Raw genomic sequence first — 23,250 nt, 5'->3', positions numbered from 1 at the left:
GAAGAGAAAAGGCATGGTTGATAGCCTCCAGCTGGAGGATATCTGGCTGCTCTAAGTTGGGGAAGGCATACAAATGTACCCACAAGCCAGACAGAAGTATCCAAAAGCTAATTCAGCTGTAAGCCACGGAGATGGGTACTAATGCTCTATGAGAGAAGCCCTGCATATATAGAGGAAAAACAAAACAAAAAACAAAAACGATGACAACTGCAAGATTAAATGCAACTATCCGGGCCTAGAGTATTTGGTTATCTTAAAAGACTTGTCACAAGTTAGTGTTTCACTAAGAAAACTTAGTGCCCATCAAGCCTTACAGGATATACTTGCAACTATTTCTCCTAAATCCAATTCATTAGTAAGCTATGCTCTGTACTCCAGTGTATATTGTTTTCTCTCCCTCCCTCCCTCCCTCCCTCTCTTCCACTCCTTGTCTCCCACAAACACATAGCAATAGTTTGTGTCAATGTGAGGTCAGCTATCAGACACCGCTCATCCGTCCCCCTTAACGCAGCCCGTATCGAGAGTCTGTGTTGAGTGGATCCAAGCTGACATGGCTGAGGTGGACCTTTTTATTTTTTCTCAAAAGCTACAGTGAGAAACACATAAGACAGATAAAGTTTGACCTGCCTCTTTGACCTCATAGATTCCTTAATACCAGAAGCAGTATTTTTAAGCCCAACGGTGCTGTCGACTCCAAGAAATGTTTTTCTCCTAGTCACGGTAAAATCAAAGACCACATTATCTCAAGTTGCAGCAAACACTTTATTCTCCTCATTAATGGCTCAAAACTGCTGGGAGCCGAAGCCTGAAAAAGTCCTATGGCAAGAAACGTGAATATTTTACAAAGAAAAGAAAGAAATTGCAAGAGGCGATGCCTCTGTTGCCTGTATTTCCGAGTATTTTCCTTTGGTGAAGTCCTCAACCAACTTGAATAAATTAGACACAGTGCCGGTAGAAGTAAAAGAAGTAATCTGTAAAGAATATCCCAGCAAAATAAGGATCCGTGGAACAGTCAGCTAAATCCTGTGAGAAGAGAAGAAAAAAAGAATGATTAATATAAGAATTAGCCAAATCAATTGATCAATTGATTGAACATCTATTTCTTTCTCCCTGGAAAGAAAAAGGCAAAAAAAAAAAAAAAAAAAAAAAAGCAAGCTTACCGGTGCAGCTACACGGAAATGGTACATGCTATCAAAGAATGGGGCTACGGGGAGGCTCCAAATGTGCTGATAGCCCTAAATAATGAATGACAGAGAGATCCATTTCATAACCACATTTTACACTCCATTGGAAAGAACATAGCCTGAGAAAGCATCTCCTTGACTCCCCCAGGAAAGGTATCTGGGGCAACAGCTTCTGAGCAGAGTTGCTAAAACAGTCTGTGGCCTCAGAAGGACACGCGGGAGATAGCGAGCCAAGCCCCGTGACGAGGATCAGCCAGCAAGGGGAGAGCACGTGCCTCATGGCATCCCTCTGTAGGCAACAGAGGCTGAGCCACAACTCTAGACACACTTCTTCGGGACCAGGGGTTGGAAAACATTACCTGTGTCATCTCCTGGGAGACCACTTGGCGGCTCTGTGTCCCTCTGGCTCCCCTCTGACCATGGAAACATAGATTTCCAAGGGTGAACTTGCACTGGAAGACTATCAATGGCTCTGTTGTGCTTCAAGAGACAAAGGGCAGAAAGGGCAAAGGGAAAGCAGTTACCAGCACCACTGGGCTACACTTTGCTAAAAAGAGGTACGAATGGGACGGTAACTTGGAAACCCATTCAGTTTCACGTAGGCGTCTTATGCCACAAGGCTCATGGATGCCAGCATCCCCGTTCCCACCTCCTTGTTCCAGCAAGAAACTGTCTCAGGAGGTTACTGTTACAGACTCAGTGTTCGTGATCCCCTCCTCCGAAGTCATATGCTAAAATCCCAACTTCCGATGTGACGTGTTGGGAGCTAGGGCCTATGGGCAGTGCTTGACGCGGAGCTCTCTTGAGTGGGATAACCGCTCTTCTACCAAGGACCTCAGTGCTCTCTCGCTCCTGTGCCAGGTAGACACAGTGAGAAGATGGCCTTCTGTGACACGGGAAGCAGGCCCTCACCAGACACCAAATCTGCCAGTACCCCCGTGTGGAACTTCCCAACATCCAGAATGTTGGAAAGTAAACGTCTGTGGAGGCGCTCAGTCTATGGTGTTTTGTTTTTGTTTCAGAGCCTGAACCGATCAAAACAACCTGAGGTAGCATATGACGGTCTCTAAGACAATCTCATGACTGAAATCATCCCGGCAGCGGAAGTTCCTATCACCGTAGATCTTAAAATCATTTTGGGGGCACCTGGGTGACTCAATCAGTTGAGTGTCCAACTCTTGGTTTGAGCTCAGGTCATGATCTCAGGGTTGTGAGATCAAGCCCCGCATCATTGGGCTCCTTGCTTAGCAAGCAGTCCGCTTGAGATTCTCTCTCTCCCTCTCCCTCTGCCCCTCCTCCTGCTTGTGCTCTCTCTCTCTAAATAAGTAGATCATATCTATTTTATAAATAAATATATAAAATCATTTTTGGAGATATCCCTCTTCTTTTCATGGGCAACTGAACTTGCATCTACCTGAAGTTTCCAGGATTTCAGATTCTACAAACCCCTGATCTGAGTACATCCTATTTGAAGCAGCAAGGTAAACAAACGGGAAGGGATTTGGGGGTGAGCCCCGTTAGAATTTACCTACCATCACGGCTCTCAGAGTGGAAGGCCTGCCCGAAAGAATGATTCTCCTCTGGAGGGCAGCCCATTAATTATCATCAAGAGGATGAGATCCAACTGTCTTTGGAAATGATCCTTTTGCACAAGTGGGACAACTTACAATCTCAGTTGAGTATGTGTGTTATTTTTAAATCACCCATATTAGAAAAATGGTTCTTAAGCTAAAAAGCCTGATGTAGTGGCTCCTAATGGTCTTTTGCCATTTCAGGGAATACCCCATTTCAGCTTATTTCCCTCACCAAAGCTAGGAATGAATGAGGAAATGCCACTCCAGGCTACTCAGGGATGCTAGAAGATAGTCCATTTGGCTCTTGCTCTGCATGAAGCATGATGAGTTCCGAGTCATGAAATACTCACTGCTTGAAACAAACCTTTCCGAGGCAAGCAGTTGGGTTGAGTGTCATTAACTCATCGTAGAAGCAAAGTCGATGAGAGGAGGAGTATGAAGCCTGAGTGAAACAGAGGAAGGGACAGAGCAGCAGAAACGGATGGGGGAGGAATGCCAGAGCAGGGAAGCAGAGGAGTGAGCGGAGGACAGAGGAAAAGGAGGGAGAGCAAGAAGCAAACCGGGAGAAGAGAGGAAAAGTGCAGGGGGAGAAAAAGAGAGACTACAATCAAGAGACACAAAATAAAACCCATCTATCACCCCAGTGAGTAGCTCACTGCATAATTTGAGTGAAGTGGGTCCAAGTCTTTTTTTTTTAATATTTTATTTATTTATTCATGATAAACAGAGAGAGAGAGAGAGAGAGAGAGAAGCAGAGACTCAGGCAGAGGGAGAAGCAGGCTCCATGCCGGGAACCCAATGTGGGACTCGATCCCTGGACTCCAGGATCGCGCCCTGGGCCAAAAGCAGGTGCCAAACCTCTGAGCCATCCAGGGATCCCCCCCTTTTTTAAAATATTTTATGGGTCCAAGTCTTAAAAGTACTGTAATCATTTTAAATATTTGGTAAGAATAGATAAAATTAGAGCTTTGCGATCTTGAGGGAAAGGTAGTCATAATAAAAGCTGCCATTTATGAAGCGCCTACTATGTGTCGGGAAGGGGCAATGTTCTTACATCTCTCATTTCATCGGGAAGACCAGAAGTGACAGTTTAAAGGATGGGCCGAGCTTGAAACCCAGCAATACGGCTTGCTAGCTGTGAGTTTTGGGACAAGTGTATTGGACCTCTCCAAACCTACTAAGTGTTCCCATCTGAAAAATATAAACTAGAAAAGAAAAACCAAACTCGGGGGGTTATTGTGAGGATTATACGATCCGCTATTAAAGTGGAGAGTGTCTGGCATATGCTCTGTGCACAGCAAATGGTAGGTATGGGTTTCACTATTAGCAAGTGATTTCCCACAGCAGCTCTACTTCTTATGGTATTAGTTCAAACTCATTTTATAGATTAAAAAGAGCTCAGAGAGGAGAAGTGGTTTCTCCAAAAGGTTATAAGATTAGTAAGTGGCAGAGACAAAATTTGAACCTTGGTCTGCCCAACTCCAAACTCTGACTCTGTGAACTCCCCTGGGGAGAGGGAGTGGTGTCTGCATTAGCACTGCTACCAGGAGCTCAGGAAAATGGGCAGGTTTCCCCCCGCCCTAGGGGGTATGCTATTCCTCTTGCTCCCACCCCAATTCAAAGGGACACATTCAGGGGTATCCTGGAGCTGGTGAGCATCAAACCCAAGGTCACCCCCATCTCACAGGTGAATGTGAAGCCTAGAAGAAGCCTTTCCATCCCACGGAGGGAGGCTGGAAGACTCTGACCATCCTTTTGAAGACGCTTCCCTCAAGCTGGCCCACCTCCCACCCCAGCCAGCATCAGCCGATGGGGACTGCTAACTTCCCACCCTCTTAGTGACCAAACTGTGAGGTAAGGTCAAAGCCTTGCTATTCAAATAATGACAGAAGCAGAATTGTTCTCTGCAATTAGGCACTTACTTGATTTCCAGAGAGAATTTGACATTGGTAGGTGTGTGCTTATTAACAGGAATATTGTAACTGTAATTCCCAGGGCTAATTATGGAAAAAAAAATAAAACCACAAATCAAAATACATAGGAAAGGCTTCAAAAGGCTTTTGTTACTCATTACACACAAGCTGTGAAATATTCTATAACAAACACAGGAAAACAAATTTAGCACGTAGAATTCTGTGCTTTTCAGAGACGTACCTGTCAAATTTCAAAGGGATCTCTTGTAGGTGTTAATATATAAACTGTACCACAAAGATTTATGGTTTGTCAGAACACACAGGTGAAATGAGGGAAAGCCAAATCCCAGGCCAAATGCATACCACTGAGTGCACAGAAAACGACTCTGGTCCCCGTTAAGGAGACACAGATTTCAGGAGAAAATGAGGCAAAGGCCTCAAACCAGCATTTTCCCTCTGGAAAGGAAGACTGAAGATAATAAATACCAGCTCCTCTACCCTGAATCGCTCCCTCATAGGCAACATTAGCAGGAAATATCATGTACTTTCAGAACTTGAATCAACTAACATTTTGATAGTCCTAATTACCATTTTGTATTGGAGAGAACTGTAGCAGGGAAGTGCTTCTGCAGGCACTCCGCCCCCCACATCCCCCCAAAAAGGGAGCTACTGGGGCAAAGGGGGACTTCCTGGGATTCATACTGTAATGAAAACTCCAGCAGAAAAGCATATTGAATCTAACACAGATTCTTCGGACCTGGCCACACCTCGAATTCCATGGAGAAACAGCTTAAAACCAGATACATTGGGAGAAAAGTTAATCATTTTAGATTCTCTTGAAAAAATCCTAAAATGGGGACTCCTGGGTGGCTCAGTGGTTGAACCTCTACCTTGGGCTCAGGTTGTGATCCTACGGAGAGCCTGCTTCTCCCTCTGCCTATGTCTCTGCCTCTCTGTATCTCTCATGAATAAATATATAAAATTAAAAAAAAAAGAAAAAATTCCTAAAATGAGTTGTTAAAAATGAGAAAGCAGAAGTAAAAGAAATGGATCTGAATTGGGATCAGGAGAGCCTTGTTCTACTGGAAAAAGCTGAGATAAATGGAATTCACTTCCTACCAGTGCCCCCGCCCCGCCAGCGTCTGCATGCTTCACGGCAACGCAATTCAGTAGCCTCATCCCACAGGTGAGACATGGACACTCAGGGGGAATTAACACCTTGTCGAAGTTCTGGAATTGGAAACCAAATCATCCCACCCTTCTTCACCATGTCACCCTAGCACAGTAATTAACATCGGTCTCCCACTTGGTTAAATTCGCTGAAGGTCAGGTTCCTTCATGGCAGGATGGGATCAACAATCCCAACCTCACAGGGATTTGGGGAGAATCCAATGAGATAATGAATGTCAAAGCCATAAACAAATCATAAAGTACCACACAGTTAAAGCTCAGGGTCATCAGGTTGAAAAAAGAAATAAGGCTGAGAATCCCAAGGATTTGGGATACCAGTCCACGGTACAGGACCTTGCCTTTCACCTAGCAGTCACCCAGTAAATATTCATCGATGAAAGAAAAATAGGTCCCCACTCTTACTGCCTTCAACTTGCATTTTGGGCCAGCTAGCTGAGGCTACTTGTAGGCTATGCTTCTAAATGCACCATGACCGGATGGCTCACCATGGACATGGCGGTTGCTGATAACTTTTGCAATATCTGGATGTTTTTTCTCCTGCCTGGAAAAGCCACGATAAGCTTTGTTACTTAGCAATTAAGATAATGATATTCCTCGTTATTAAAATGTATAAACGTCAGCTCATTCATTACGTGGAGCCATCAGTAACAACGTCTTTCTTGTCTATAAAATTAACCGACAGCCCCTGTGCTCATGGAATGTGTCCTTGGAGAGTCCCCCTAAGTTTTTTGCTTTGGACGTCCCCATTAAAAACGAGAGACTGGCATCACTGGAGCCATGGTTTATTGACATTCGCTAATACCAACCATTTTATGATTCCCTCGTCTACCATGTAACAAATGTGTTTTCACTTACGGAGCAGTGTATGCACGCATTGACTTTTACCATGTAGTTTTGGCTTTCATTCCAGTCTCAGAAACCCAGAGCCCTGAGTAAATCCCAGAAACAATCAGGGTAGGATGGGGAGGCTTACCCACCTGCACTGGAGGCCTCCACCACAATACCGATGATCTATTACTTGCTGGATCTCCACAATCTGAATAGAACTAATGGTTGTATCAATCTCTGAATTGAGAAGAAATAGAGAAAAGAAAGTAAACCCTTCTGCAGAGGAAAAGGGTATCGTGCTCCAGCAAAACTCCAAATTACTGAATGTGAAATGAGAGTTTCCTAGATTAATGGGTTCCATTTGCATTCAAATGGAAAAAAGAAGGGGAAGGGAGGGAAGAAGGCTTTTGTTGTTGTAGTTAGAGTAAATTTTAGGAAAACTCTTAAAAATCCAGTTTCTGATAATAGATAACATCTGATAACAAACAAAAGAATTTCTTTTGGAAGTCCTACTAGATTGACATTTATTGAAAAGGGAGGGTGCAATGTGAAATGCAATCTGGCCAAGAAAGAAAGCTTTTAAAAAAACCTCAGAAAACAGAAAATGAACTAAAAGTACCATCAGAATAGGAGAAGAAGGCAGGAAATTCAAATAAATAATTAAAATCCATGCGGATCAACCTCCACTTGTCTGGTGGTGAGTGACCACCTCTCACGCCTGACATTGGCTAGAGAGTGTCCCTGGGGAAGGCTGACGCAGCTGGTTGCTCTACGAAGAGCTGGTTGCTCTACGAAGCCAAAGGAGGGTCACTTAAATGTGAATTTACAGTCACTCCCCCAGTCAGGGCTGGTTAGCGCATCTCCTGCCAGGAAGGACAAGGTTCTGTCTTCTGAAGAGGGAAAATGTCTGTCAATCTTAAAGGCTTGGTGGGTCAGGATGAGAAGATACCCAGTAGACGCCCCTTTGTCTCTTCAGTTCGATGTTTCCCCACCCTTTCTCTCTCCCACCTTTCACCCATCCAATCCCTACCCCACTCCTTGCAGATCTAGTATGTTCTCACCCTCCTCCAAGAAGCCAGCTGTTTGGGGCTACCTTGTGTTCTTCAAACTCGTTGAAGCTCCAACCCCTCAGAATTTGGAAATAGGGCCTTTCAAGAGGCAATTAGGTTAAAATGAAGCTGTTACACTGGGCCCTAATCCAATCTGACTGGTGTCCCTGCCTGGAAGAAGAGGTTCCCGGGGGAAGGTCTTGGAAGGATGCAGCACCGAGGTGGCCATCGGTGAGTCCAGGAGGGAGGCCTCAGAAGGAACCAGGCCTGCCAACACCCTGATTGTGGACTTCTGGCCTCCAAAACTGTGAGAAGATAAATGTTGTTGCTTGAGTTGCCCGTCTGTGGTACCTTGTTACGGCGGCCAGGTCGGATCCGTGCGGCCCACGGCCCGCTCCTTCGTGATGCCACAGCTTTACCCTTGGGCCATTTGCGGGGTGATCAGCTAGTGATCTATCTGTCGCCCCATCAAAAGCATGTCATCTCTGTTTTGTCACTTAACTTGTGTGCATTTTTGTCCTTTCTTGACAGCTCCAGAATAGGGAGCCTCTATTAAAATTCTCTGATTCCTGAGTAACTCCTGGTATAATGTGATCTGCACAGGAAAAAAAAGCTCAAAGCTCAAGGTAGGGACCCCGCTGCAGCTGAGAAGAGTCAGGTCACTGGTTAGGGGCCAGAGCTGGCTTGTGGGGAGGGAAGTCCGGGAGTGGTTTTGCCCCTGTCATAGCCGAAAAGGCATTTTAAAAAAGCAGTTTTGGAAAAAAAAAAAAAAAAAAAGGCAGTTTTGGAAGGGTAACTATTCAGATGATTGTTGTTAAGGCTTTGGGGGTGGGGGGGACCATATTCTTAGAGTAAATGGCGAACGCAATTATTTCGTGGGCTGCTAAACAAGTCTTTAAAAAGAATTTTAATGGTTTTGCAGTCACTTTTTTTAATTTGCCGATTTTTTCCCCAAGTACGCATACTGTTTATCATCTTCCTCCATTTGGATTACATAATATGTTTATATTTCTCAACATAGTTTGAGGCAAAACATAAAGCCAGGAACCTCAGTTAACAAGAGACAGAGGTTAACACAGTGTGTGCTCCTTTCATAGGAAGAAAAGGGAGGCAAGATCAGAAACAAGTTCCTACTCAAGCTTCTATGTGCAATTTCCGGATAGAAAGCACACACAAGGGTGCACGCTACTTTGGCACCATCACTCCTAAGTAGATCTGCCCTGGTTAGTACTTCTCACACGAGGCACACAGGCTTGTTTACCTGTGCACAAAACTGACTGTGAGCTTCTAGAAGCCCGCGTGCACATTTGTGCACGGCCATGGCCCCAGACAAGGCAATGCTGGGCTTTCTGCAAGTGCTCAGCAAATATTTGGGGGAGGATGGAAGGAAGAGAGGCCAATCATATACCCTCTAGAAAACTGTTTCCTCTTGCACGCTCGAAGGGGAAATTGTCAGGGGATGGGTGCCGAGGGATGCTGGGGGGGGGCGGGGGAGGGTACACATGGAAACCGGAGCTCCTTCACCCTCGCGAGGCAAAGGGGAGTGAGGCAGGCTTTGAAGGAGAGGCAGGTTTCCTGAGCATCTTGATCTTTTTCATTAAAAAGAAATGGGTCTTGACCCATGAGGATTTTCTAGAAGATTGAATATATATTTCCCTTTAGATAGAAATATATGTGCTGTCTAAAAGGCCTCGAGATTTCCTGGATGCCAGCTATTCCAATAAGCACCTGTCAAGCACAGGTCCCCTGCTAGGAGTGTCGCTTATGACTGCTTCGACAGAAGGCTGTGAATTTATAGGGCAAATGAGGCACAAAAAGAAGCGGAAACCAGAACTTCTCCATCCTATCTGTTTCCATCCCTTATCTTTTTTGCTACTTTCCCACTGAATTCGCAGGCACAGGGCTCATTATCAATTTTAGCAACAGAACTACAGAGTTGCCTCACTTCCACGGAAGCATGTTTTCGGGTTCCTGGAGACACAGAATCCTACGATAGGATTTAGTATCTGATGGGATAACGGTATTTTTAAAAACAGTAATAAAAAGGTAAAGTTGAGGAGACATAATCCTGAGGATTAGAGTTATGAAAGTGGCTTTTCAAAAGCAGGATTGGAAATACATTTTAAGTCTCCTATAAAAACATCTCCAATTTGTCCCTTCTCTGAGGCAAGACTAGGCAATGCTGAAAGGCTGGTTATTGGAAAACCATAAATTCTCCTGTAGTCAAGCAGGGGTGGCTCTCATTTTACAAATGCCTTTCAGTAATATTCACTGTAAACTTAATATACACCCTCAGCGGTTTTTACTGTGATGTTGGAGATATATTTTGCAATCAGCGGAAAAGATCTCCCAATAAACTAAATTAGAAACTTCTGGAGAGGAGAGATTTAAGATGGTGTCCAACCAAAGCATATCCTGTTGTGGTAGACTGTGTATATAGCCTTACTCATAAAATTGGGCGGTGTGGCTGAGTTCCAAGCATCTTGGATACCTTTTTCTTTCCCGATTGAACCAGACTCATGCCAAGAAAACGTCAATGAGCCCAACCAATTGATGGCTGTGTCCTTGTACACGGGGAACCAGTTTCTTTCAGCCATTTGCTCTTCTCAGAGTTCTGATCTTCCAGACAAAATAAGCACAAATTTCCACGCCTTTTAGTTTCCTGAGATTTTTAAAAAATCTTTACCAAAATTCTTAACATCTGTAGAATTCCTTAGATTTTTCCCCCCTCACAAGCTCTTCACTTCTTATATCTAACTCCGTCTGTTTACATCTTTATTGGTTGCATAGATTAAAATCTAATCCATCACACTCAGTTGGCTCCTCAGAACAGAAGCTCAATATTCCAAAACACCCACTCTCCACCTCTTACCCAAACCTTTTATATTAAGTGAGGAGAGGGGATAAACCTTCTGAAAGGCGTTTTACACAATCAGCTTGGGCCCAAAAGAAGAATGATGGCTTGTGCTCAGCATAGCATAAAAATACTCATTTCCCTTCTCTATTTTACTCGTGGTCTTTCTCCTTAGGGAAGGAGCCAATAAGTGTGTTCTGGGGCTTGGTAAAGTGCTAGATAGCACTCTTCATCCTAGAGAGTTCTTTCAACTTGGTTTCTTTCTTAACTCTTGAATTTTTTTTTTATTTATTATTCTTTAATTTTTAATTAGTCGTCGCTGCCTCAGAAACGTCTGGTTGAAAGAACTTGCCTGGCTTTCTCCACTTTCAGATTTAGGAATCCCAGTGTCCTATAGGACAAAGGGAAGGAGGGACTAGCAGCAGAAGAGAAGAGGCTTTCTTTACACCCCAGAAATACCCCACATCAGGGATAGCTCAATGGCTCTAAGGCAAACTTGGGGTAGGGAGAGGCGAAGGGGCTTTCTAGAACCATAGTGTGAATACCTTCTGCTTCCTCTAGAGCATGTGTACACCATGTCCAAATAAATGGCGGCATGATGGTAGATGGGTAGGAACCCAGGACAGACAGGGGACTGAAGACAGGGGACTCAGCTTCCAGTTCCAACCTCTCTAGTAACTTACTGCAGAACCTTAAGCAGAGTCCCCGGCCTCCACTTTATCAGCTGGAAAATAGAGGTTTTCCTGACCTGGGGATACCTTGGAACCCCAAGTGATTGCACAAAGTGTTCAGTGGTGTCCGTGGACTTGTAACAACTCTCCCACAGGTTTGTACTCTTCTTCAAATGTTGCTGTAGGATTAACAAAAATAACTTGACTAAAAGCTTACCTGAGTTTAGAGTAACATTCTCCCTCTAGGTATTTTCTCAGTCAAATAATTGTAAAAGAATAACAAATTAATAGTAGCTTCCAGGGGTCAATAAGTTAGGGTGCCACTGGTATGTTGCTCTCTGACATTCTATGAGACTCTAAATCCCCCAAAGTTTGTGAGTTTCCAGAAGATGAGAGTGAAGAGAACATTTAAATCCTTTCCATCTTTCTTCATCTAAAAGAGGGAAGAGGAACAACTTTCCCCAGATCTTGGGGAGCCTGGTAAGGCTGGATTTAAATTTCCCCATTAGCCAGAGAAGCTGATAATTGCGTCTAGGAGGACACAGCCAGGTGCTATGGAGAAGCCCTTCCTTCTCTAGAAGTCTCGTCAGTGCCTCCCATACTGAGAGGCTGGCACCCCACGTCCCAGAGAAGACAGCAATAAACCTTCCCTCGATGTAAAGAGCTGGGTGCTATAGGAATGAGTTCGCTCAAGGGTCAAGAACGTTTTTGGAAATGAAGATTGGATCAGTCCATAACCTCTTCCTGTATAGGATCCACTGTTACACATCCTCATAGGTGAGATGGTCTCTTCTGAGGATTGCTCTCCGAAAAGGCCACCAAGTACACCCAAGGTGGACTCCCAAGGCAAGAAAAAGGTTTACCAGCCACAGGGATCCATGTGCTTTCATACAAGACGAAGGCCTGGGGGGATTTCTGTAACAGTGCTGGACTTTTCCATATTTGAGACTACTGAGAATTTGATGGCTGAAACAGATTCCTTTCTTCACATTGAAGCTTTATCTCTGTCCTGTGCTGATGCACCTGTTCCCAAGTTCAATCAAAAGTTGCTTTCAGGGGATCCCTGGGTGGCGCAGCGGTTTGGCGCCTGCCTTTGGCCCAGGGCGCGATCCTGGAGACCCGGGATCGAATCCCATGTCGGGCTCCCGGTGCATGGAGCCTGCTTCTCCCTCTGCCTGTGTCTCTGCCTCTCTCTCTCTCTCTCTCTCTCTCTCTGTGACTATCATAAATAAATAAAAAAATATTAAAAAAAAAAGTTGCTTTCATGAGAAAAACAGTGCAAGCGTCGCCTCCTACAGGGGCAGGGAACAATTCTCTATGCCTCACCCCTCGTTAGAAAGAATGGAGATGCCTATCTTCTAGGCTTGTGAGGCTCGAATAGTTTATTCACGGAAGGTTTACGTAGGTCACTTACGGCAGTGCCTCTGTATGCGGTAATGGCTCCTTACGTGATGATGACGACGGTGATGATGACGATTTGTAAAAGTTATTTATTCACCTCTAGGGTATGGAACAATATCAAAAGGAAAAGGAAATCACATTGCTGCCCCCCAAACTTCAACCACTGACCGTACTTTCCATGTCCGTCACTTGGACTGCTCAAAATATTCTGGTTCTTCTTCTAGGCACATGTTAGGTCTGCACTTTATCAACTCATTCTAAGTCGGATGTGACCAATGTCACCTGCTTTGGCCGATAAAGTGTAAGCAGAAGGACATGTGGTACGCCTCAGTGGCAGCTTTGAGAGCCGTGTTCTTATCACTGTTACAGAGATTGTAGAAATACGTATTGAGATGGAGTCTCCATTAGTTGGGTTCTAAATGACACCATGAGCGAGAGCCCTCTTTTGATCCACATTTGACATACAGAGTCAGAAATAAATTTTGGCCACAGTGAGCTGCTGTAATTGGGGAGTTATTGTTGCCATGGCATCTGGATACAGAAGCCACCCTAACCTGTGTGTATTGCTATTATTGTCATCATTAGTCTATACGCTTGTGTGTGTGCAGAGGTTCCCCCCAAACAACGAGTTAGGATACATTTGGATGTGTTATATATGTTTTTACAGAGATAACTATACTTTTAGCCCTTGATCAAGTCTCCATAATTTTTTTTAACATGAGAAATCTGTTACTTAAAAAATTCTGTGTGTGTGTGTGTGTGTGTGTGTGTGTGTGTGTGTGTGTGTTTCTCCCCAGGAGGAAGAAGCAGATATTCTGAAAGTGGTTGTGATTTTCACTGACTCGCAGCTTACCCTGAACTCATTAGAGTTCTAAAGCCTTTTGCATTTTGCCCTACTTGGTTTGGGCAGGAAGCCCAGATACGACATCATTTTATAAGTTCTAACTGAGCCAGAAAATCTACGCAACCCACCCAGGATTACTTGACATGTTCTACTATGACTGTCTTTGTTGGCCATGGACAAATGAGCCCTTTCCCCTTGCATCAACCACAATTTCATCCCCGGGCAGGGAACTCACGATTACAGAGACGGCAAGCTTGCACACTTGTGTTGGGGAGGATCTTGCCACCCCAAGTAGAACCACTGTCTGGAACCATGAACAGATTATGCAAGTAAATATTTGCAAAGAAAAACACCTCGGGTGCAGAGTCCCCACAGTCGCTTCTCTTTGAACATCCTTTACCTGCCCACGGCCCCCGATGGGCGTCCTCCTCCCGGGACCGCCTCGGCCCCCGATGGGCGTCCTCCTCCCGGGACCGCCTCCGCACGGGACTTGAGGGGACTCTTCTCTTTCCCCAGATGGGGCAGCAGTAAGTCTCCCGACAGGGCAGGACCTCACAGAAAGTGATTTCTGGGACTTGGAGGGAGGCCTGTGTGGTCGCCAGGGCTGGAGGAGGTGCTGCAGAGCGTTGGGCGGAGGGGGAGGGAGACGACAAGGTTAACCTGAAAGGCTGGTTCTTCTGTTGACAATTCCCCTGAACCAGGCTGGGTTTGGGGGTGAGGAATGTGAAAGTCCTACCTGAGGGGGAGGCTGTGGGCGGCGGGGCCGGCTCCCGAGAGCTGGTGCTGTTGCTGAGGGAAGAGAGCAAACCGATTAACGAGGGAGGCCTTCAAGAGTCCTTCTCCCCCAAGGAAAAGCAGCCCAACACTCTCACCTCAGAGGGAGGTTTGGGGCACGTCGGTTTTGATCTTTTAAGCTGAGTATGTAAAGGGAGACTATCGTCAGGGCGCTGTTTAAAAAAGGAAACAGAAGACAACATGAGAAGGAAGCCTTAGGTGACAGATTTGAGCTCACATGCGTTCCCCCCCTACAGCCGGCGGCCACAGGTCCCCCCTGACGGGCCACAGGGCCACTGGGGCACCACGGAGCCGCCGGCCTGGGGCGAGCAAGCCCTCGGTGTCCCGGGGCCCAGAGGCCCTGGCTCTTCAGCTCTGGTGGACGTTTCCAGAGAGCAGCCCCCTGGGCCTGGGCCGCTGCCGCGGGGAGGCGAGGGGAGGAGGCCCTGGGGCCCTGGGGGGGCCTCCTCTGGGCCCCTCTGACCTGGCCGGCCGCCTGCCTTTTCAGGCCGCAACAGCAGGCCGGGGAGAGGAGGCCACCGTGACCGTAGGGGGGGCTGCGCCCTTTCCCTTGACCAGCAGGTCGCAGACACGCAAGCAGCAGGTTTGCCCAAAGGCTCTGGGCTTTGGGAGGCCGCACCCCACAGCGCTGCGCCCCCAGACGTTCCCTGGAGCAGGGGCGCCCTGACAGTGGGCCGCAGGGTGGCCCGACCCCACGTCCGGCCAGCCTGGCTTCACACCCACGGCCCCAGGCGTGGCTCCCCACCCCATCGTGCCTTCCAAGGGCCTGGGGTGACTATCAAATAGACGCCAGGGAACGTGCGGCACTTCTGAATTCCACCCACGAAGAAGAAAGTCTGCAGAGAGTTCTCGGCCGGTTGCAGTGCTCCCCGTCCAGATGCAGTGCTACTGAGCCCCAGAGATGCGGTCACACGGACCCCACCTGCCGCCTGCTGCCACCCGGGCTCCTGGGCCCCCCACCCTGCCCCCCCGTTCCCTCAGGTGCTCGCTCTAAGTCGTCTCCGGCATTCACGTCCACGCACGACCCCCAGAACTTCCAGAACCATGCAGGAAGGGGACATCGGCTCCTCTCCTCGGGGGCAAATTCTGCTTCTGGCCCCGAGAGACCTCTTGGCAGGTGCTCGAATCCCAGTGCAGGGCAGCTCACTGGGGAGATGGAGGAGAAAGCTGCGGGTCCCCAGGGCCTCGCACCCCAGGGGGCAGGGGGGGCAGAGACCCACGAGCCTCCAGAGCCAGGAAGCCGGCGGCCAGCAGCCATGAGCACCCTGGCCCCATCCCTCACTGGGCCCTGAGAGCAAGCATCTCCCTCGAGACCAGGCCCAGCAGCCCTTTCCCACACTTGCAAAGCATTTTTGGGAGAGAGAGAGACAAACAGCCATCTGGCCAGGCCAACAGGCTACGGACAGGGAGACCCAGAGGACCCAGGCCCCCGGAGCCCCAGGAAGGCCCTGCCCCCCAGGGAGGCCTGGCTCCCCTCGCCCCACAGACGCGGACGGGGGCAAGTGCCCACTGCTTGCACAGCAAACCCTCCGTCCTGACTGTGTCTGCGGGCCTCAGCTGCTTAGCACATCCGGCTGCAGTTTCAATATACCGTATACCCTGGGGTTCTCTCGTAGGCCCTTTGCTGGGAAGTCTTTACTGAGGAATCTAGAAGAATCCTAACAATCAAGCGTGTCCAGGGGAGCACAGATTGCACCAGACTGCCTGCCCTCTTACTCCTTTCCCCCAAATGGACGGGAAAGAGAACCAACAATTTGAGACAATTATTTATAACACTGAAAAAAAAGATACACACACACACACACACACACACACACACAAGGCCCAGTAAGCTACTAAAAAATATCAGTTGATTGAAAAAAAAAAATCATCCTTCATGCCACATTTAGGTACAGAAAGCCCATGCTTTTTTCGTTAGAATATGAGTTTATAAAGGGCCTCCTGGAGCGCCCAGGTGGCTGAGTCAGTAAGCACCTGCCTCTGGCTCAGGTCAGGATCCTGAGGCCCCACATCAGGTCCCCTGCTCAGTGAGGAGACTGCTTCTCTGCCACCATCCCCCTCACCGATAATAAATAAAGTCTTAAAAAAGAAAGCAGGGGGTTCGCTTATCTCTAAGCTAAATCCAAGGTCAATGTCAGTTAAAGGCCCCTTGTTGGGGTCAGTCCTTAGTCCATACATGAGAAAAGGAAAATGGGAAGGAAAAAAGAGCTTGAGATAGCAGAACACTGAAGCTTTTCTTACCAAAATGCCATCACAGCGATGAGAGTTATAACCAAGGTCTGGAAAACCCAGTTAGGACACAGCCGTTTTTTTCCTGAAAAACAAACCTGTAAAAAAAAGATGGTGTTGGGAGGTGAGGTGAGCCAGCAGTGCTCACTGCGGGGAGGATCCCAGCAGGGCTGCTCGGGGTGCTGTCTTCAACCTCCTCCTCCCTCCCGCCCGGCCCCCGAAAACCAAGTTCTCCCAAAGCCCGGCTCTCCCTTTCCTGACTCTCCAGGCTACAGTCACTGGTCCTTTCCCCCGGCTTCCTGCAGGACAAGCGTCCGTGCCCTTCCTCCCGCGCTCATCTTAGTTTTATTTAGTTTCACGAGAGCAGAGGGCCTACAGACGGGATACTGCCGGAACCCACATGTCCATCGCCTTTACTGCGACACCTCTGAATATCACAAGGTCTTTGAGACGTGATGGAATAAATGATGGAATAAATCCCAGTGGGAGAATTTCAGGCATCATGACAAACCATGGGAAAGACTTTTGTTGTGTGAAATCCTAAGTACTCTTTAAATCATTTTGAAGAACAGTTCTGGGCCTGTGTCTTCTTGATCCTTATGCCCAGTCAACAAATATTCATTAAGCACTGCTATGTTTAACACTACGGGGAACCTAAAAATAAGTAAGGTACGGAATGAATGAGGCCAACCTCTAGGACCGGTGCATATGGGCAAAGAACCTGCATGTGAGGAACGGGCCCGGAACCAGGGAATAGACTGCCGGGTAACCGGTGATGAATCTCGCTGAAAGGACAGGATTGGTTTGCTGCCCACCTTAACAAGGGTGCCCCTGAGGTGGGAGGTTTTCTACTAATACAACAGGGGGAGTCTTATGTTTGCTTCCCCCTGTGGGATACAGGATAGGATCATGCTTTTGGTTGGAAGCGAATTGGAGGATGACGGTAGTTGAGAAATAGTTTAAAATCAGTCTTTATTTGAATTTCTTGGGCTGGTTCTCTGAATAAGTAAAATGTCCTTCAATGTTATATTGGGGCTCAGGGTGGGATTAGGCATGTAGGTTTTTAGCAAATATGCAAACCCTTAGGGCGCCGGAAGCCACTCTGGATACTAAGAAGTGAATGGTCCACACCATCCTGACATTGCACTGGAAGCGTTCAGAGGACGGCCTCATAATGTGCTGTACAGAGGAGGGACTCAATGAATTTGTTGAATCGACTGGAATTAAATAGCATTAGTCTCAGGATAAGAGCTTCCCCCTCCAATCTATTCCCCACAGCTGCTGGATTATTTTAAATCTCCATGCTTTTGTTTCAAATCCTTTGACCTAGTATGGGGAAATGATCCAAGACCTGGAGTTAGGCTTGAGTCAGGTCCTAAATAAGTCATCTAAATGCCATTAATCCTCATTTCCCTCATCAATAAAGTAGGAATGATAAAATAATACCCGTCAACAGAGTTATTGGATGGGTCCAACTAATAGCGCAATGGTTCTCAAATTCAGGCCCACATGAGAATTACTGTGGAATTTATTGGAATTTCTAGCAAATTCTGCTTGAAGGCCTGAAGACCTTCCCACCCCACCCCAACCACCAACATACAGCAGGGATCACCCACCTATCTCTTGAAGGGAGAGAAAGAGAAGGAAGGAAGAGGAACACTAGATTGGATGAGCACTACTCAGGAGATCTCAATCTTCTTCCAGGACAAGTGCCACCACAGGCGGCTGTGTGGAAGTTGAGGCAAGGCCCGGCCAGGTTTCTTACCATCTGGTAAGGCCCACAGCCAGCAGTTTGCTCACTGATGCGCCCACCCAACCCAAGAGTAGCACACTCTGCTCACACACATATGTTTCAGTGACCCAAGGATGACGGAGGGGCTGGTGTCATGGAAGGGAAAGTAAACTTCAGAGAAATAGCCAAGACCTCCTGCAGAGACAGCACAGGGGAAAACATCCACATTAACAAGCCCCCCGAAGCCTCGGATAACAGGCCAGAGTATAAGAACCACTCAAGTCATGGGTTTGAAAATGCTAATAAGAGTGAACACCTGGGGCGCCTGGGTGGCTCAGTTGCTTAAACATCTGAGTCTTGATCTCGGCTCAAGGGTCAATCTCAAGGTTGTGAGTTGAAGCCCCACACTGGGCTTAATGCTAAGCATGGAGCCTACTTAGTAATAATAATATTAAAAAAAGAGAGAACATGTACAAAACACTTACTATGTGCCTTACTCTCTTCTGAGTGCTCGCTATATACTAATTTGTTTAGCCTCGTGATAATCCTTGACAACCCTGTGAGGCAGGTACTGTCATCATCCCCGATTTATGGAGAAGGGAAATAATGAAGGCTAAGTTCCTTACCCAGGATCACACAGCTAGTAAGTCAGCCAGGAATGAAACCAAAAAAACCATTTGGCTCCAGAATCCCCGCTCCTAACCACCGTGCTATGTTGCCGCCCTCTCTCTGTGAGACAAGAGAACACTCTACAACTTAGTATTGTTACTATTCCAAAGGGTTTTCATGCTCATAAGGGAACTGTTTCACAGGTGGTCCAGGATATCTGAGCCCTATCTATCCATTCGGTCCTCTCTTCTACTCTCCTCCCTAACCTCATCCTTCAATGAAGCCAGTGCCAGCCCCCGGCTCTTCGCTTGTGCCCTTCCCTCTGGAACCCCTCCTCTACCTACCCAGAGCTCACTCCTCCCAGAAGGCCCAGCCCCCTACCGTTCCTGCAGCACTCTGAGCCTTTGCAATATTCACCACATCTAGATACAACTGTTCTTTAGGTTGTCCTCTGATCTCCTGATCTTCCTGGGCTACCTAGAAATGCCTTCGAAGGCGGCATGTCTTATTCACCTTTGTCTGCCCCCCACAAGCTTATGACAGTGACTCTAAGTGGTCTCTGAGGTTGAATGGGTGCTCTTTAGTACTTAATATAAATCCTCTACGGTCTACAGCCCAATCCCCTTCCCCACCCACATACCCAAGACACTGAACCACTTAGGAAAGAGTATCAGACGGGGCTTTCCATTCATGCATTCGTTTCACAAGTATTTCTTGAGTACCTACTATATGCCAGTCCCTGGCGATGCAGAGTGAGGAAGGCAGACAATGGGGCCTGTTCTCGTGAACCACACATTGTAGTTAATATTCTGAGATAACTGCAAAATAAAGGGATTCTCTGGGTGCCAGGTGAGAGCTACAGAGGTTGCACATGATCAAATTGCAGCAATCAGGGCCGCCGTGGACGTGGGTACCATTCCCTCCTTCCCATTGCAAATTGGTGAGTACAAAGGGTACCCTTCCTACAAAATATTTTTAATAGTTTGTGCTTATTGAGCAGACTGCTGTGTGCTGGGCACTGTGGATAAGGGCTTCATCTTATTTAATCCTGTAAATAATCTGTGCAAGGCAGATACCATTTTTATCTTTATTTCTCAATGTAATTAAGCAACTTGCCCGAAGACACTTCTACATATATATTTACTCATGGGTTTATGTTTATTGGCACACCAAGTAGCTTGTCAGCAACATAACATTTCAGCGGTTGTTAGTAGAATATTAAACTCTTTCTGAATCCTTTTAGAATAGGTCAAGGCAGTATAACATGAGTAGAGATAAATATGGCAATGGCTCAAACACCAGGTCAGCCCATAACAAGACATAGATTAAGGTCAAGAAAGTCTTCTCCTGGAAAGGACCGCCTGTGGAATACTGGTGGCTCACAGGGAACAAGCGGAGTCTCACAGCTGTCTGTCTGAATTGCAGCTGGAAAGGGAATATTGCCGCTTCTCCCCCACTGACATTTCTCTGCATTGGAGAGGGTGTTGTACTTCAATAAATGATTAACCCTCACTTTTTACTATAAATGTTACCCAGTTTGAGGATGAAAGTTCTCTTTATTCATTAATAAAACCATCACACTTTAACCCCTGCAAGAAAGTGAATGCCTATTTCCCCATTTGCACAAACAGTACTAAATATCAAAGGGAAAAGAGGGATTTGGGGATTAAAATAAATCTCTCTGGGATCTTCAGAAGCCACAGATAAGGAATTAGATTGGGTTAAGGCATCAGATCTTGCAGCCAAGGGCCATATGCATGCGGTGGTTCATGAATTTCACTTGGGGGGGGGGGGGGGCGCACAGTATAAACTGGCAAGATAGTATTTCTGAAATGAATTCTGTTCTGTACTCACTCCTCTAAACATCTTTTTGAAAAAATAGTGTCTATTAAAGGGGTGGTATAACTAAAGTGTTGGGATGCCTGGCTGGCTCAGTCGGTTAAATGTCTGCCTTCAGCTCAGGTCATGATCTCAGGGTCCAGGGATCAAGCCCTACATTGGACTCCCCAGGGAGTCTGCTTCTCCCTCTACCTGCTGCTCATGCTCTGTCTCTCTCTCTCTCTCTCTCTCAAATAAATAAAAATAAAATAAAATACCTAAAGTGCATAAGGATAAACTAGGGAATCTATTACAAATAAATGAAAAGCATTCTTGATCAATTTCTCTAAAGACTTTTTTTTTTTTCTTCTTCTTCTTCTTCTTTCTTTTTTTTTTTTTTTTTTTGGTAGAAAAAACATCATCACTGTTCAATACAAATTTAAGTCTTTTTACCTTGTTGGTTTTTTGGGGGACAGCCCTTCTCCGAGAGGAGGCACTAACCGCTCTGCTAAATTTGCTAAAAAAAAAAGAGTGAGAGAATGTTAATTACTATTCAAATGCCTCTCCAGGAGTCATAAGACAAAGGCCCAGGCTGCCACTAACACAGCAGTCTGACTTTTTTCTGTAATACAGTGGTAATTTTAAAAAGGAAAAGTCAAGGCAATTGAGCATTCCTTTTGTGGAAAACATCCTTAGTAAGCATAAATGAATGCATTAAACCTTGCATTTATTTTTTTCTCATAATTAGACCCCAGGAAATATGCATTTACCTCCTTAAGTAAAGAAAAAAACTAGAAGTCTTTTCCCTGAGAACCAAACATGATTTTCTAAATTTAGAAAGGGCCACTTCTCCTCCTTAAAGGAGAAGTCATCCTTTGCTAAAACGTAACATTTCCTAAAACACCTTGCTCTTAAACAGATACTTCATGTTTTGTTTCCTTTTTTAAAGCAGCAACAGAAAAAAAAAAAAAAAAAGAAAGAAAGAAAATTATCACAGAAGGCAGTGGCGTTCCAAAACATTCTATAAAGAGAATAGGAGAGTAATTACATCATCAGAGAGTAATGGTTGTTGCTGGATCAGAAAGACCACGTTCTAGGGTCCAGTTCTGGAAAGGCTCCACTCCCCCCTTCCTCCTGACCCAACACGACTCGCATGGCCCTTCGGGATGTACCTGATTGAGCTTGCTTCGCTGGCTGATGACTTGCAACTATTGAGTCGCTTTAGCCTGGCCAGCTTTCTGTTCCATATTTCTAACTCTTCTATCCTTTCTTCAAGGTTGTTGGTTAGTTTGCAGAGCTGCTTCACTGCACCCACATTTTCCATAAAGATCTGGTCCTAGAAATGAAAACAGTACACAGGGCATAAACCTACAGTGTGAGACCACCGGGGACCTGTCCACAGTCCATTCAAAGTCAGGTGAAACAACCACTTCAAAGGATTATACACATGTTACAACCTCAAGTTCATTCAAGATAAAACTGGAGAGGTTTGCAACTTAAAATGATCTTGCTAAACTGCTGGCTGTGTAGTAAAACTGCTTATGTTCAATTTGCAATAAAATGGAAATATGTCCTTGTAATCCAAGAGAGAGAATGGAGCTGAAGGACATTGTCAGGTTTGGAATCTGAAGATTTATTTGGTATGGCCATTATACTATATTTAAAACTCATAAAAGGAAAATCAAAAAAAAAAAAAAAAAGAAAATCAGATCAGGCTTCTGAATGTTGATTTGTGTGTACATCACGAAATCCCTGTAAGAAATGGTTCTAGTTCTTCTTGGTAAGATGTGCTTGCTCAGGTGAAGGGGAAAGGAATGAAGACCTGGGCTTTTCTCTGAAGTCTGTCCCTTACTAGATGTGAGACTGTATGAAACAAAACAACCTCTCTGAGCTTCAGTATCTTCATCTATAAACAAGAAAATAATTCTTGAGATGTTAATTTCTTTAAAAAAAAAGATCTTATTTCTTTATTTGATAGAGAGAGAGTGAGAGAACATGAGCAGGGGGAAAGGGCAGAGGGAGGAGCAGACTCCCCGCTGAGCAGGGAGCCCAACGTGGGACTCGATCCCAGGACCCTGGGGTCATGACCTGAGCCCAAGGCAGACTTAACAAACTGAGCTTAACCAATTTAGCCACCCAGGCACCCCTGAGGTGTTAATTCCTGCTTTAACATCCCATGAACTATCAATTTCTATTTTAGCCTAACTCCCAAACAGAATTGAAAACAACACCACTTAACTCTGTCTGTTCAGAGAAGGTCACTGACACACCAGAAAGAGCAAGAAAGGGAAACCACCACAGCCAGAGTGTGCCAGCCATCCCTTCTCCCACCCACGCACTTCAGTTGTCATAGAAACATGTGTGTCTCACTCAGCCATAACAAAAACACTGGAAAGCTCTCATAAACTCACATCCTGATCCCTGTGACCTCCTCTCCTCGCCCCCTCTCTGTTTACAAGTTCTGAATGCCACAGAATTCTTTGGGGCTCATAGAGTCCAGTCCACTGTTGTAAAATGATGAGCTCAAGGCCAAAAGTGAAAGATTGTTTTATAGTTGG

At 46.1% G+C, this 23,250-nt stretch overlaps 1 protein-coding gene across 1 annotated transcript in view; it reads right to left on the bottom strand.

The window, feature by feature from the left end:
- Nucleotides 1-743: 743 nt before the first annotated feature.
- Nucleotides 744-23,250, bottom strand: part of MYRFL (myelin regulatory factor like) — an 83,228-nt gene continuing 60,721 nt past the window's right edge. The window contains exons 12-22 of the mRNA XM_038549569.1: nucleotides 21,865-22,028; nucleotides 21,146-21,209; nucleotides 16,546-16,631; nucleotides 14,382-14,456; nucleotides 14,246-14,298; nucleotides 13,910-14,125; nucleotides 6,840-6,927; nucleotides 4,681-4,755; nucleotides 1,544-1,664; nucleotides 1,161-1,235; nucleotides 744-1,023 (exon numbers count right to left, since the gene is read on the bottom strand). Coding sequence (XP_038405497.1) covers nucleotides 937-1,023; nucleotides 1,161-1,235; nucleotides 1,544-1,664; nucleotides 4,681-4,755; nucleotides 6,840-6,927; nucleotides 13,910-14,125; nucleotides 14,246-14,298; nucleotides 14,382-14,456; nucleotides 16,546-16,631; nucleotides 21,146-21,209; nucleotides 21,865-22,028 — 1,104 coding nt within the window. The 3' untranslated portion in view covers nucleotides 744-936. The remainder of the gene's footprint in view (nucleotides 1,024-1,160; nucleotides 1,236-1,543; nucleotides 1,665-4,680; nucleotides 4,756-6,839; nucleotides 6,928-13,909; nucleotides 14,126-14,245; nucleotides 14,299-14,381; nucleotides 14,457-16,545; nucleotides 16,632-21,145; nucleotides 21,210-21,864; nucleotides 22,029-23,250) is intronic.

The sequence above is a fragment of the Canis lupus genome, chromosome 10 (genome assembly GCF_011100685.1).
Source record: "Canis lupus familiaris isolate Mischka breed German Shepherd chromosome 10, alternate assembly UU_Cfam_GSD_1.0, whole genome shotgun sequence".
Lineage (NCBI taxonomy): Eukaryota > Metazoa > Chordata > Mammalia > Carnivora > Canidae > Canis > Canis lupus.
The sequence above is the reverse complement of the archived record's forward strand: the minus strand, read 5'-3'. Positions and strand labels throughout refer to the sequence as shown.